General features: G+C 37.3%; 1 protein-coding gene and 1 long non-coding RNA gene across 3 annotated transcripts in view; one reads left to right on the plus strand and one right to left on the minus strand.

Annotated features, from left to right (window-relative positions):
* Positions 1–12,358, minus strand: LOC144202726 (uncharacterized). Of its 2 annotated transcripts, XR_013327550.1 has the most exons (5): positions 12,310–12,358; positions 10,104–10,219; positions 4,588–4,832; positions 3,008–3,214; positions 1–1,085 (listed from the first exon to the last, which is right to left on the minus strand). It is a non-coding gene; the product is annotated as an uncharacterized LOC144202726 (long non-coding RNA). The 2 variants fall into 2 exon arrangements; XR_013327549.1 differs by lacking the exon at positions 4,588–4,832.
* The window catches only part of slc2a1b (solute carrier family 2 member 1b), a 16,781-nt gene continuing 12,678 nt past the window's right edge, over positions 11,953–16,055 (plus strand). The window contains exon 1 of the mRNA XM_077725638.1: positions 11,953–12,293. Coding sequence (XP_077581764.1) covers positions 12,279–12,293 — 15 coding nt within the window. The 5' untranslated portion in view covers positions 11,953–12,278. The remainder of the gene's footprint in view (positions 12,294–16,055) is intronic.

The following is a 16,055-nucleotide window of genomic DNA, read 5'->3' on the forward strand; positions in this document are numbered from 1 at the left end:
GTAAACAAGATGTATATACATATGCTTGTGCTATTAATACAGTAATATACACATATAAGGTTGCAAAGCAGTATAGAATCCATCTTTTGAAACACCATAATTATATGGCATTTAAAAAAATATTACAAAAATGTGTAAAAATGCTCAACAACATATGCAACAATATAATATTTGTATCCTGTCATGCAATGGATGTTCTGAGAATTTTAATTAGCTAATATAATAAATACAAACTAGAATAACCCTTTCAACAAACCCCCAATCTTGAAAAAAAAAGAAATAAAATCATTAAATTTAATGAAACGAAGGTTTAGTGAAAACACATGCACAAATTGATTGTTAAAAAGAAAAACAACATAAAAACGTTATTACATCAGTGCTCCACAGAGAGGCAACATTGTCTAACAAGCTATCAAATTTTCATCCAAGCCATCATATATTGACAGAATGAATACACTAGAATGATTTGCTTTTTAAAAAGTAATTTGTGACTGTTACCTTACCATTTTTCTTTTTATCTTACAGGTTCAAGCAATAATATCTGCATCTTTTTGGGTCCTGTCTGCATAACTTAACATGTCATCTCACAGGGGTTCACAATAATAAAAAGAAGAAAAAAAACTTGGAATAGCAACCAGGAATGAAGACAATGGTTTAGCCCAGACAATGAAAATTCCTGCAGTCAAAGGCTAGCCTGCTTCCTCTTCAGCGTGTATGCGTTTCATCCTTGTTTACAACATTGTAAACAGACCTGAGCGCCACCTTGATACTTTTTTTGAACTGTATCATCAAAGTTTGCTTATTAGTTCAGGACCGGCTTTCGTGTTCACCATTGAGTTCACATTGTGTTATCACAGCGTCCATGACTATTGTGAAAAAAAGGATATTTAGTCTGATTGAGCCGCGGTAGACGTCCCCTCCCTAGAATGACCACGGATAGACTCCAGACAATACAAAAAAAAAAAAAGTAAAAACTGTGAGATAATCTAATACCATGTTTTGGGCATAAACATCATCAAATCAGGACATCTTGTTTTACATGTGATCAAAAGAAGGGTGGCCAAGGGCGTTTTTGAAGATGCAACCTGTAAAGAAATACAAATCATGATGAATTAAGTCATAATTATGGGTCTGTTTCCTTCCTTCTCAACTATCACTGACTTTGTTGATTGAATAACCCCTGTACACAGCTGTTAATGAGGAAGAATGAGCAAGAGGAAATAGTTGGACATTAAAAATGGTTCAATGGGTGTAGTTACAGCCTCACCTCCCAATTTTTCATTGCAAAGCTTGAGAGATCAGCATACCACATTGAAGGGGAAAGAGTAGTATAGCTAAAAACAATACTAATGAAAAAGTTGGTAGACTTGAAATAACAGCTGATAATAGTTGATCAGAATATGTGACTTTTTCGAATTTCTTCTATTTTCAGAAAGAAAGTGAGTTTTGAAAGATTTCCGAAAAAACAGGGCTCAGAGTTACCTCTCGAACATGAGCCCTCATTACTTCAATTCCCTCACAGCCGATCAAAATAATAGGATTCTCGTCATAGAAGTTACAACGTGCTTTGTAGTGTGCGGAGAGGAACAAGGCTGCAGTGTTTAGTTTTCTTTTCTTTTTTATAGCAGGCTGAATTAACTAAAAAAAAAGGCCTAACAAATCGCCTATTTGGATTCGAAGTTCCCGTGCATGTTTGGTGTTCTTCTTCTGTTAGAAAAAGCACCAGTAAATACTTAACTGATTGAGCAGTGAAGTAAATTTGAATTGGTTTTCTACAATACTTTTTTTAACATATACATTTTCCCATTGAGGTGAGGGACGACTTATGTGAATTAAATGAGTTTCTCAGATGTCCATTCAATTTGAAAGGGGATGGTTGGCAGCCAATGAATGCCTGTCTAGCCAAGTCAATGAGTTAATGTGCATTTTTTTCCCAACATTGGTGATATTAGGCAATTGTTTTACGTGTTTTTTTCATGTAGATCAAAGCGTGTTGACATTTCAGTCTCTTTAGTGAACCCTAGGTGTTGTATAGACAACAAAACACATCCATTTCCACACCCATGAACCCGCCCCATTAAAGGCTAACAAATGAAAAATGTCTCTCTAAAGAAACATCCACAAATAATCAACTCATCAAGGACACTTTCATAAACAATACCCTTTTTTTTCCCTAGTACTTCTTCATTCCTGAAACGCAACAGATGAATAATTAGTTGAAATGTTACTCTCTACTTTGTTTGTTTGCTTAGTCAAACCTGTTTATATATATATATAAAAAAAAAACCTCTCACATGCACGTGGAAATTTCCATTCTTCACAATTAGCCAGTAAGCAAACTGGTGCGTTGTAAAGACGTTGACAAAATTAAAATATCCTGAAATTCTAAGGAGTAATCATCGTATGGACAGAATGTATGCATTGATTATGTTCTTTTGCAGTTTTTTTAAACACTAGTATTCCACTTTACTGTACCGCCATTTATTTTCTCCTCCTCCTCACATTAACCACATTTGCCTGGAGGCTAAGTTGGATCAACCACAAGAGAGAAAAGTAACTTCTATTCGGAGTGTCTGGGACAGCCAAGTTGCCTCGACACACAAGTGAGAAGTGTCGGGCGTTAGTTACTGACTCACAGTAGATGACGGTGAGTCGTTGTTGGACACGGAGCACGTCCGCCATGACTAAAAAGGAGGCCAAGACGACATCTCCATAACAAGGAAATTAAGAGCATGTGTTTATTCCCTCCCTTCGTGTTGGAATCAATGTAGGAGTGGAGTAATGGAGTGTGAAGACAGAACAAATGATTACATTGTTTAAAATCAATATGTTTGAGAAAAAGGAGGGGAAGGGTTTGGTAATGAATTGGTCTTAGTCATCAACTCATCATGAGATTCATGATTCAGGATGCAATGAGAGTCCTAAATGGAGAACACGGTTTAATGAGAGGACAGCAGGTTTGCATGTCCCCCTCCCAAACCCCCCGGTTGCTCCATTCCAAGCTTACCTCACTCGGATCGGCCCACACGGTTCGGTGAGCTTGACCAAACAGCTAATGCCGTGTGACAGTCTGTTTTTTGCCGAGGTAGCGCGTGGGAGTGACATGTTTCCAAATGGACATAATGATGAGGAGAGAGGTGAGATGATCTCCCTCAGTTGTGGATGATTTGGGCAAGATTTTAACTCCTTCTGCAACCGTTTGGCTTGAGTTGAGCTGGGACCAAAACACATTGACAACAAAGTTAGCAAAATCAGTCATAAGCATTTGTCATACTTCAACACTTTTTTTACAATCTGACAGGCACCCATCCTTTTGCAATAAAACTTCACATGGGACAAGAAGACTCTAATTATTAAAAAATATGGCCAAAATATCAGAAAAACACAAAATATTCTCTTCTGAATTGTTAAATACACATTTTATTTATCTTTTATTTAAAAAAACAAACTATCCTTTGATTCATGTATTCCTTGAGCTTTCATAGGCATACAAATAGTGTATTTGAAGCTTTTTTTGTGAGAAAAAGGGTAGTTAATTCACATATTTCCCCTCACAGGCCATACAAAATGATCGGATGGAGCAGTTGTGGCCCCCAAGCCTTTAGTTTGCCACCCGTCCAGTAGACAAATGGCTCGTATACATTAAACTGTCTCTTTGGTTAGTGGGGATTAACGAGGTACACTGCAGTTTTGTCTTCCCTAGCTTACTGAACAATTACAAACTGAAATGTTTCGAGCAATAAGTTTGGTAGAACAATGGCCAAGGGGTCATGGGAAAGGTTAACAGTGACATTTACATTAATGTCCAATTTTTTGGGCCCTGTCTTTGACTTTCAGTTCCACCTAGAATCGCCACCAGTAGCGGTGGGGTGGGGGCGCACTTTTTTCTCCTGGGGTCCCAAATGTCTGACGGAGGGCCTGGTGAAGAAAAGAAGGGAGTGTGTCAGCGCTTTAACCGGCAGAGTTACGGCAACATTTTGGCCTCTCGCCTGCTGCCCGCTCTGCTGAGCCGGGAGGCGCTCGCAGTGAATTGAGACCTTGTTGGCTTTGGTGGGAAAAGAAGAATGGGCATTAAGCCCCCTGTTGTTTGATTCTGGCGGCTCCTGTAACAACCAGCTGGTTCTAGTTTGCTTTTTGGTTTGCCTACAAGTGCCAAAAAATGGAAGCCAATCAATCGCCCGATAATAAATCATTGGGAGCTTCAAAATATTGACATTGATGATCAAGCAACATTATTTAACAGTCAAGGAATTCTTTAAAAATATCTTTGAGCAATTAGCATCATTAGATTTTTTTTGGGTGGGAGGAGGTTCTTATGATGGTTGGTTGGAAAGTTTTTCTTTTTTTTTTTGCTATCTTTGTCCTTCTGGATTCTTGATTTAATTGCATGTTAGAAGAACCAAGTCTATTGTTTTTTTTCCTTTTTGGGGACAAGTTTGAAAACTAAACAACAGCAAGTTTGTATTTGGCTGTATTTCAAGCATCCTTAAGTGTTAACGTTTGAGCCATAAACATCTCAGTTTCTGTGATTAGAAACATGTTTTTTTTAGTTAAACATCACAGTGGGAGTATCTAAGGTTGGTCTACCTGTGTGGAGTTTGCGTGTTTCCCCGGGCCTGCATGGGTTTTCTCTGGGTACTCTGCTTTCCTCCCACATTTCAAAGACATGCATGCTAGGCTGATTGGACACTCTAAATTGCCTCTAGGTATGAGTGAGAGCATGAAGGGTTGTTTGTCTCCTTGTGCCCTGCGATTGGCTGGCCACCAATTCAGGGTATCCTCCACCTTTGGCCCGAACTCAGCTGAGATAGGCTCCAACACCCCCCGTGACCCTAGTGAGGATAAAGTGGTTCAGAAAATTAGATGATAGATTAGATTTCAGATGTTTGGTTTTCACGGTCAGAAACCAGAAATAAAAAATGTGGTGGTAATCAGGTAGCTAGTAGGTGTGGCTTTATCTTTGTCAAAAAGTCGCTCGACGGCTTCGTTGTCTAAACTCCAGATTTTTGCCGCCGGCGTGGAAATTTCCACTAACATTTTGTTGTACCAACAGGCTAACCGTGCATCTTTTTTACTGTATATCTGATTGAAGACAAAGAGTAAGACAACAATGTCTTAAACTTCCTGTAGACTTAATAGTGATCAGATTTGAGTTAAATCAGATTGCAATCCTCGGCTTCACTTTCATTCCTCCGATGGACATCAGATTTTGGGTCATGTAGGTTACAATATTTACATTTGGTAAACAATCAACGGAAGGGCAAAATGTGGATGCCTGATTTTTAAAAAAGTATTATTATTCATTATTACTCCATATATCTTACTATTAATTTATTTGATAATGGGCTTTTAATTCTTATTAAAACACTTAATAGTAATTAAAATACATTATTTTCAAATGCATTCATTCATCTTCGAATGCCATTTATCCTTACAAGTGTCCTGGGGGTGCTGAAGCCTATCCCAGCTATTAACTACAAGCACAATCAATGGCTACCAATGAGGTAAATGTTTTAAAAGATTAAAACAATGTAGTATTCTGTACTTTTTGGCCCATAGAACAGGTTTGGTGAGTGACAATCAACTGGCAAAGATATGATCTATAAAAGAATTATCGGTCCAGTAGCAAAAGGGGCCCCCCAGAAAGCAGCTGCTGCAATAAATCGATATGAGGACAAAACTAGAGCAACATGATGAAGAAAGCCCAGCGGCGTGCAAATTTGGACTTTAAGACAAACATTCCCCTTTTGTTGTGCACCGTGCTTTATCTGGTCGTTTCACAAGCAGATCGAAGGAGCAGAGGAAGAAGAATGGGCTTTAGAAAGCATTGGTGAGCTCGCTGAACGTGCCAAAAGACCTCACTGAGACTGTCTGTGGTGGCTGTCGCCTTGGTGATTGCAAGTTACTTTGTACTGGGTCAACCAGTTTAAGGTCAAGTCAAAATTGAAGTATACATGGATAACTAAAATGCTTTATCTGCTTTAGCGCATGTTGAATTGCATCACTTCAAGTATGGAATGTTACGTTAGTCATTAAGTATTGGTGCAAGACTGTGACAGAACATTACTGTCATATACGCTGTAACATAGCAATGCTACAGGCGTACTATGAGTGTCCTTGGGAAACAAAAGAAAAATTCTTTCAACAATATGTTGACATGGATCCTTAGACTTCAGGTTAAGGCATTTTAGACATACTAATTAACTCTAGATTTGGAAGTGGAAGTTCCTGATTCTTTTGGATTGGTGAACTTTGCGGATGTGGACTAAAAAAAAAACATGAAACAATAGATGTATTTACAACAGTCAACCTAGATCAGAATGAAACTGAATGGAGATATCTGTACTTTTCTGTTATAACCAAGATACAAACAGCATTTATGTCTGCAGCAAACCTAAATTTATCCACTGATATATTTTTCTTGATGCATAAATCAATTCTTTTGGGACGTCATGCCAAGTCAAGTTAATTTCTTTAGCCCTAAATGATCAAAAGACCCTAGAAGGCTTCAAAACCAATTTATATAAACAACAGTTGATATTAAAGGGTTCAATTAAAAAATGAACAGAGAATAAATTGCAAGCAGAGAGAAATGGGAATTCAAATAAACAGCTGTACGTTCGTGCTTTTTCATACTCTTGTAAACGTGTTTTCGATGGTGTTGGAATTCCACTTCATTATGCAACGCATTCTTCGCTAATCCTATAATTCACACAACAGCAAGATGTAAATATATCTTTGGAACTTAAAGACATGTTTGTATCACGTAAAGAATGTCACGCCTAAAGAATTGGCTATCAACGTCATTTTAATGCCAGTATATCAAAGGTAAAAACTAGTCAAAATTAGCCAACTTGCATTAGATTTAAAGTGCCTGGCAAAGGGTTCTTGGAAAAGGGCCTCCGTCATAAGCAGCTGAGACGGATTCCGATTTGGGCAGCTTTAGAAGGTCACAACAGAGGTGCAATTGTGTAGCTGCTCTGAGAAGAGAGAAGGCTTCATACTAGGAGAGTTTTCTCCTGTTCTTTGTTATTTTAGGGGAGACAAACGTATGCAAACATTGTCAGAACAGAGGTCAATGGGTGAAGGGTTATCGCAAACCCCCTGTAGAATGGACTGTCAAAAATATTTAAGGACGCCCTGACTTGGTAGCCAGTATTATATGCAGACCAGCGAATTATTTGGAAGCATGCAGGTCCACTCTCTTTTAGTTTTAACCCGTTACCAACAAATCCCAAACACTTGAAACTCCCATTGACCTAGGCTAAAGGCATGCAAGGTGCCAGGCATTTTATCAGTAACAGATATAGAGACCTAAGTGGAAATGGGTAAAGTAAGTGTCACGTATATAGTTGGAGCTATCAGTCTGCTGATACAAGCAATGCAATTAACCTACCAGATGCCGGCAGTTTAAAACAGCTGGTTGGAGCTCAACTTTCAGGTGGAAGAACTGTTACAACGACCACGATGTTTAAAGCCAAAGACTGAATGACGCAACTGAGCAAAAACAGAGCAATTTAGCAGTTTACATGTTAATTAGCAAAAAAACTAAAGATTCCACTGATAGATTCAGTCAATAAAAGTGCAGATTAAAGGCCACAGATGCCACAATGAAACGGAATCTAACCGTGACAACAGATTCACAATTGTGACGCATTCCTAGCGACTAGTTTCCATGCTACCACCAATGTTGAGCCGGAATGGTCATAGGCATTGGTCCCGCACCCCTCAGGACAACGAGTCTAATAGGTGAGACATTTCAGTATAAAACCAATATCAACTTCAAATATGCTTATTTGCTTTAAAGGTTCATTACCACGAACAACTAAGTCATCGTTTTCATACATTTGAGTCCTGGAAAATAAATATTTACATACATTTATACTCTAGTGGAAATATTCCTGACCAATAAATAGAACAGGTCAAGGCTATCTTAAAGATGGAAAAAAACACATTCACAATGACTGTGCTTCTTTTTTTATTGCTTGCCATTGCCGCAGAGTACATTTCATCGGATGTTCTGTATCCATGGTTTTACGAGAAATAACCTGCCCCCAGTACCCAGTTATCATGTCCACCCACTAGCATTCAGAGCCTGGACATCAGTCAGGGCTTCAACAGGCAATGGAAGGCATGGCTTGGCACAAGCTCTTGCCAATCAATTATTGTCCAAATGTTTAGGAAGAAGGATGACAGGACAACCTCACGACCTTGCCTGACTGAGGCATTCAAGCTTGAAGCCAAGTGAAAGTCCATTACTCTTGCTGGAGACATCGGATAAGCCTATTGAATCTTGTCATAAAGCTCCTGTGTTTACACTATCATCTCTTTTTATGAACTACTCACTCCAGACCAGAATAAAAACATGCATTCTGAATCATATCATTGATTAAAAATTATTTTTTGTATTCCAATTGTTTTACTACAGTTGGGCTGCCAAAAACCTATCTTTTTCTAACAACCCTGTTATCCAATAAGTTATCCAGTATCCAAATCACATTTACTCTTATATTACTTTGTTGGGAACACATAAATGGGAAGTAATTGGCTTTTAGGAAATTGTTTGTTTTGTGTGCCTGAAACAAAGCGATAAAATGACGTCATCAAATCGGAAATTCTATTTCAAGTTTAATAAAAACAACAAAAAACAGATTTGCCATGCACTATACGTACTGACCCCACGATGAAAGGATACCTTTGTCTGTGGTCTGTGTTTGGTGGGACCACATCCCAAGCTGTGCAGAAGGAGGAAACAAAGCTGTTTTTCTTGGATCATCCCAAGTTTGGAATCTTGGGAGTGCTCAGAGCACTCACGGTATGCCGTGTTTAGTTTTTTTTTTGTTTATTTATTTCTGTGTGTGTGGAAAAGCCCCACCCGAGAATCATAGTACGTCTAACAGGTGAACTGCGTAATCAAACTTCCTATTTTCGCATTTCCTCTCAAACAATCGAGTTCACATCTTCGAGGATTAAAAGGATGCTAAAGTGTATGGTGGGGTCAAAGTTTTAACTATAGACCTAAACAACTGTATAGCCTATCAGCGGCATGATTTGATTATAGAACACTATTGTGTCTTGATACAAATTGTCTTGACACATTGCAAAAAGAAAGAAAAAAAAGAGTCACAAAATACATGTAGCTGCAGGAATGTTTACGAGATTCCCAATTTAGAAAGAAGTTAGTTGGAATTAGTTGGAGCCTAGTTTAGATATGTCATTAAAATATGAACAGAGAAATACAAGCAGTAGAACTTGCTCTTATTCAAGTTTTTGAGGATGATTGAGTTTATAAAATGTATTTTTTAAATTTTCAATCAAAACTTAGTTTTAAGTTCTGACTTTTCTTCAGGGCGTGTGTAGATTGACTTTTATAAGTATAAATGTAACATTAAAGAAAGAAGTGACAAACAGCAATGAAGTATTTGCTGGTTCCGTTTAAGATCAAAACGAAGGCTTCCTCGGTATACTTAATGTCTTTTATTTGATTGTTTTACTGTTGCCATATCTTACCGATAGAATACTGCTAATTTCAATGTATGTACAAATGCTGGTTGGACCACATTTCACTACCAATGTGATTTTGCAGCTATAGGAAAAAGCTTTTTTTCGGCTTTGTGGAGGAGGATGAAAAAGATGGGAGGATGGGTGGTTGCTTCTGTTGAAGTGAGTGACTGTAAATTTGAAAAGAAATCAAGAATTAATCATGAAGCTGATGCAAAAGTGTTTGAACAAGGCCATGAAGTGAAACTCAAAAAAGGGAGTACTAGGTATGCATTTGGGGCGGATACTGAGCTCTGTTGGCATTGTGAAGTGGGCCCTCAAAAGAGTATTACCAACACAATGGATGGGGATGCACACTGACTGGCAAGAATCACATAGCAGGCGAGATTACGTGAAAGGCTGCACGGAGCTCAGCTCCTATTGTGTGTGGGTGAATCTCAGCAGGCCTGTTGATTCAGTCCAACAGTGTCCAGAGTTTTATTTGTCCGTTTGTATTCTACTGCAGTAATACAGCAAACATTTTTTGCTTCTCATTGGCAACACTGTCAGTTTATGCATGAAATAAATTAGAAGTTTGGAAATTAGAACAACACGTTACTCACCAAGTGCCATCGATTGAATTGTGTTCCACTTTGGAGGTTGCAGTGCACTTTTTCCAAACTGGACAAAAGTGGGCCTCTCTTGCATCGTATTCCACCATGTCGGTCGGGTCTTTGTTCTAGAGAAATGTCTGTTATTGTTTGCATTTTAAACACATACACAGACCACAGACAAATGCAGGTGCTCTTCCCTCTCTGCAATCATGATTATTTTCTTTCCATTTCAGGTATTTATGTTTATGTCTTGAAATACCAAACCCGGATTGTAACAATTCAACGTTATTCATGGAGTATGTTTGTCTTGCCCGTTTGGAGTGTGTTTTTGTTCATTTAACTCAAACAAATAGTAATTTAAAATGGAACAGAAACAGTTTCTCAATCTGTTACAATTTGTAATACCTGAATGCTGAGATGAATGCTCCAGGTTTTAGATGTGTTTCATACTTTTTTCAAGACACGAGTCTTTAAGTATGATGTCGCATACCTGTCAACTGGTACGTTCTCGCCGTAATTGGTACAACTGAAAGCCCATTTTTATATTGGTACGCTGTACACATGAAAATGGTACGCTAAACGGTGATTTTGAGAATCGTTCCCGGAAACGCATGTCTGCCAAGTGATATATGTACCGGCGCCTCTGATTGGCTAAAAAAAAAAGATCATGATAAACATTTCGTTTTGTAACACTTTCACCATGTGATTTCCGTTTCCTGTTCCCTTGTTTATGTTTACTTTCATTTTGTTGTTCGTGATTTTTTACAAAAAAGTAAAGTGGTAAGATTTTCCATGTATTTATACATATATGTAAGGGCGAAAACAAAATTTGGTAAGATCACAAATGGTTCGAGGTTGACAGGTATGATGTCGTATGTTAGTTTTAGCAAAGCACAATATTACAGCATGCTATCTTCCATTTTTGTATAGAATTTTAATCAGGCTTAAACAATGCAGTTTCCAGTGTTTGTCATTGTCAGGGGTCCAAATACTTTAGTGTCCGTTGACATTGTTTACACAGTGTTTCAAAGGGAATCAGAAGATGGATTTTCATGGATTCACGCCCAAACTCTCAACGCTGGCTTGACCCCTCTCATATATCCAAAACAAAAGGTATTGCTTCATTTTTGCTCTTTGAATTTGTTGTTCCAGGCCTTGTTTTTTAAAATAAATATTGCAGATCAGAGCCAGAAAGGGTTCTGAGTGGAGGGAATCAGATTACAGATTACTACATGTTAATAAATTATGATCTGACAATTTACGTTCCTTGAAAAGTTCAATGATTTAATACTTCAAGAAAACTTTTGACTTAAAAGCAGGATATCCTTACCCGTATTGTGTTTAAGTTGCAGAAATAATATTTAAAATAATAGCATGTAATGTCCCAAGAACTGTATTTTTTGTCTTGAATAAATTATCTGTAGTTTTTGTAACAAAAAGTAAAAGATGGAAATTGATTGTGGTTTCAGCACTTACATCTCCATTACAGTATTAGCTCACAGGTCAAAACAATGCAGATGAACAATGTCTCATATCTCAAAAATGACAAGACATCTCCTCATCCGTATCTCAAGGTTGGATCACTCTCTTCAAATTTGTTCATAAACTACTGTTCCAATATAATATCACAAAAGCTTCTCTTTAGAGGCAAAGAAAGTGCATTGTATGAATAGCAAGTAAGTCTTTTGACATTTGAATGCATTTTTGTTGTTGCGGCACTGATGGTTTTATTGGACTCTGTTCGAGTTTCGAAAGAAGTCCGAATGAATGCGATTGGCTAAGAGGGAGGCTGGGTTGGACGGCCCACTTCTTGCAAACATTGCGTCAGCTCCGCGACGTATATCAACCTAACCCGGCCTCCGAATCCAACGAGTCGCTGTTTCGGGGGCTCGAGGCAAAGATCATCAGACAGACTTTTTTTTTACCCAACCAGGATCCTACAAGCACCAACCTGAGACGATCTCGCAAACATTTTAACCTTTAAATAAAAAAAAAACAAGTCCCAGAAAAAGGTGGGAGGGGACTTGTTTTGGGAAGAAACAACGCTGCTGCTGCTGCACATTTATGTTTAAAACCCAGCGACAACTTCAGTATTGAGCGAACTTTTGATCTTTATCTTCCTAACTTCAGCTAAAAAGAAGTGGGCGAATATAACAACAAACAAGATTGAGTCACGGCGCTGCTATGGATTCTGGAAAGGTAACTTTTGTCAAACCTGTTCTTTTTCCGGCTGTTGTTCGAAATGTGAGTTCGATGGGTGCGCATTACCCAGCATGCAGTTCGCATAATAGACGCGTTATTATTATTGTGATGCTTCGGGACAATAAGCGCTCATCTAAAACACTTTAGAGCATCTTTACACTTTTTTAAGCTCTTTTAGCTGTAAAAATGTTTGTGTCAACCTGTTGCATGTCCCAAAACCCTCTTTTAGATGTATCCCATTTCATAGTAATTGCTGTTTATATTGTGTAATATATAATTAATAACAGATACAAGTCAAATTTGGGGCTCGTTCAGCATGCATGACCTTCCTATTTTAATTTTGAAACCTTTTTAATTTATAAGGGGGATTTCTTTTCTTTCTAGTATTTAAAAGGGTGAACTCAGGGCATTTTGTTGTTTTCTATAAACTGGACTAGAGAATTGCCTTTATACTCAATGTTTGTTTCAATAGAATCATTCTTACAGAAAAACGGTAATATGTATCATTAATAAGGTTAAATTAACAGAAAGAAATTAATATACAGTAGGTTAGTAAAGGTGTAGTTCATGGGCATTGTGCAGACTGATCATTATATAATCTGGCCAAAAAAAAAAACACATTTAATTGGAAAGATTTTAATGTTTAATATAAATTGAAAAACAAACTAAATAAAAAAAAATGTCATTATTAGCACGCACGCACAAAGCACGTATGTCCAAACATTAACAATAATTTGCAAAACATCAGAAATTATTTTTTTATTGTTTACATTTTCCCCCTATTCAATTCTGATTACTACTTATCAGTGGCATGGCTAGAGCCTAAAAAGTATTTTTAACTAGCAAATGTCCACTGTTTTAATTATTCCAAATGTGACAGTAGCTGTATTATAAACTGCCCAATAGCAGAATTTATTTCAGACCTGTTCTTATACTAATCTTTGAAAAATAACTACAAATCAACTAAGTCATTGATTTAATATAAACACAGCATTAATGTTCAGGAAAGAGTTTTGTAAACAAATGAAATACATTCTGCTATCAGTATTGATTGTAGGAAAACAAAAGAAAAGATGGACTTTAAATCTAACAACAAACTGGATAAACCAGCTGTGAAACAAATGAATGCGTTTGCCAAATTTGAACGACAATGTCAAGGTTTCTTATAGTTATGGTATTTCATTATCCAGCATCAAAAAGCCCACATGGCATGGACAAAACCTTCAATGTTTAAAAGTGAGGAAAACACTTGTTGGATAATTTAAAGGGAAAAAAATATGGAGCAAGATTTATCTTTACCAAAGTTGCATTTGTTTGTGGCCTATGTTTGCGGTCTAATAATACAGTCTCTGATTTAAGAGAACTGTTTGTTGCTTCCATGCATTCTGAGACAAGAAACACACCAAGAGCTGCTATTGCACTTTTCCCCTGTGATAGCGTTCTTCCATGCCACGATTACCCATCGGGTGCACATTGGGTCATACGGCAGTCCGACAAGAAGCAGCCAAAGCACATTTACACATTGCACAAAATTTGGGACTACACATTCTTTTCTTGGAATTGAAGGTAACTTAATGATGTCGATAGTCAAACTCTATTGGGGATTTCTGATCGAATTTGTCTATGATTTTGTCAGCCTGATTCTACAACTATCTTGCATCACATCACAGTGAATAACACACCTACACCTAACATGTTAACCAATTTTAAAGAGCACATTGGCTCTATCACAGTTCAACCCGGAACAATGAATTGATTGTGGTTTTCCCTTCTGCGAAGAATTAAACGCTAATTGGGATCAAGCGAACTTTTGACTCGGCTTATTTTGGTGAGTATCTTACTTAATAACAGGGTCTACAGTTCACGTGCGCCCAAGCCGACGCCCCCTTTTGAGATGTTTCATTGTATTTGCACCTTTTAATGAGACCGCTCTATTCTACAATTAACAAGTAGTAATAATATATTACTTGAATGAAATTATTCACTCAGTCGGTAAATCGTGAGAGGACATAAAAGACCCCCTGACTTGTCACACGCACAAGATTTATTTTGAGAGGAACTCTGTCACCAAGGTCGTCGTGTTTGCTTTAGCGACGCTTAGTAAAGTGCATAGCTTTTTTTGTTGGCCCTACATGTGACCGTCTGGTATGTCAGGGGATTAAATCACTTTTTGGATATACATAGACAAACTGAATTTTTAATTTTTTTTTTTAAAAAGACCCCACTGAAGGCTTTGCTCAAATAAGATTACTGTTCTTTACTATTTAAAAATAGTTTATAAATGACTATTATCCTAATAACAAAATACAGTCAAAATAATTTTACCCATTGTTTTACGTCAATGAGCGTGGTAACCATATCCTAATTTTCTATATACTATAAAACTTAATTTTACCATTTTTTATAGCTCGGTAGTCAGCACGTTCGACTGCTTAGATGATGCTTTCAATGACGAAGGGAGAATAAGAAAAGGGTCGCCTTACCTACATCTGATTCTATATATCACAATTTTAGTTCAAAAGATTCATTCATCTTCCATTAGGTTTATCCTCACGAGGGTGCTGGAGCACATTACCAGTCAACACCAGTCAAAAACGAGGTTTATAAGCGCAGAGCACAATAAAACAAACAACCATTCATTGCAGTTAAAAAATGATGAAAATATACTGTAAATTTAACTTTACTAGTATACTATTTTTTTTTTTATACTTTGCAGTTTTCACCTCCTTTCAACACTACATTTCTAGTAATACATGTGAATGTATTTTACTGCTAATTTAATGTTTTTTTTTTGGGTGCAGGTGAATGCTTCATGGAGATTACGGTACTCAGTACAGTCGTTCAAAATGACTGTCAGATCAAAACAACAAAATCCCAGATTATTTTGATTTAACTACAAATAAAGTGTGTAACAGTGACGACCACATGGCCAACTTGTTATTGACTGTAATTCAAATTTAGCCAAAATTAGAAAGTTAATGTGGGATTTTGCTCCATGCCAAAGCAAACAAGAGTGTTGGGAAATGCAGGTCAGGAGGATGAGTGTTGAGCCTACTGAAGTTGCAAAGGATCACATATTGGATTCCCCACAGACATGTAAGATGAGACGGTGAAGGTGCAAGGACGTGATGAAGTCCTCGTAGAGAGTGTTTACGGGGGAACCCAGCTGAGCAATCAAAGCTGCTTTCATTAGCGTTCGCTTTTGTTGTGGCCTCGCATTGTCTTGGAATGATTGAGTGGACTGCTAAGCACCTTATAATTCCTTGGTTCTTGGGTGCACTAAAATGAACTTCTTAAATCTACTTTTTTTTCCCCTAACAAATTCTCAGATGTTACAATTTGTACGCACTTCTGTATCGCATTGGCAAATTATTACAGCAGTTGTAGATTTAGTTATGTTATTTTCTTGCAACAAAGTTTTGAGTGGAAATTAATATAATATTTGGGACATTGTTGCCCTATAAATTGCCTACATCCCCTTCTTTCAGCCTCTTAACTGTAAATATTCTCTAATGTTTGTCATCTTTCCTGAGAGCAGACTATTAATATTTTTAGTTTATGGTAATGAGATGTAAATGAAAATACCCGCATTTGCTTTGGAAAAAGATCATAAAGTTATAAAAAGTTGGGTATGATGGTAGTTCAACTTATTCGGATAGTTCGGATTTCAATGTACTTTTAATACATTAAAAACTAAAATGTTCACCAAGATTAATATCATTTGTGAGTTATATAAGAGCTAATTTGTCACACATCTAA

This window comes from Stigmatopora nigra, chromosome 10, assembly GCF_051989575.1.
Source record: "Stigmatopora nigra isolate UIUO_SnigA chromosome 10, RoL_Snig_1.1, whole genome shotgun sequence".
NCBI lineage: Eukaryota > Metazoa > Chordata > Actinopteri > Syngnathiformes > Syngnathidae > Stigmatopora > Stigmatopora nigra.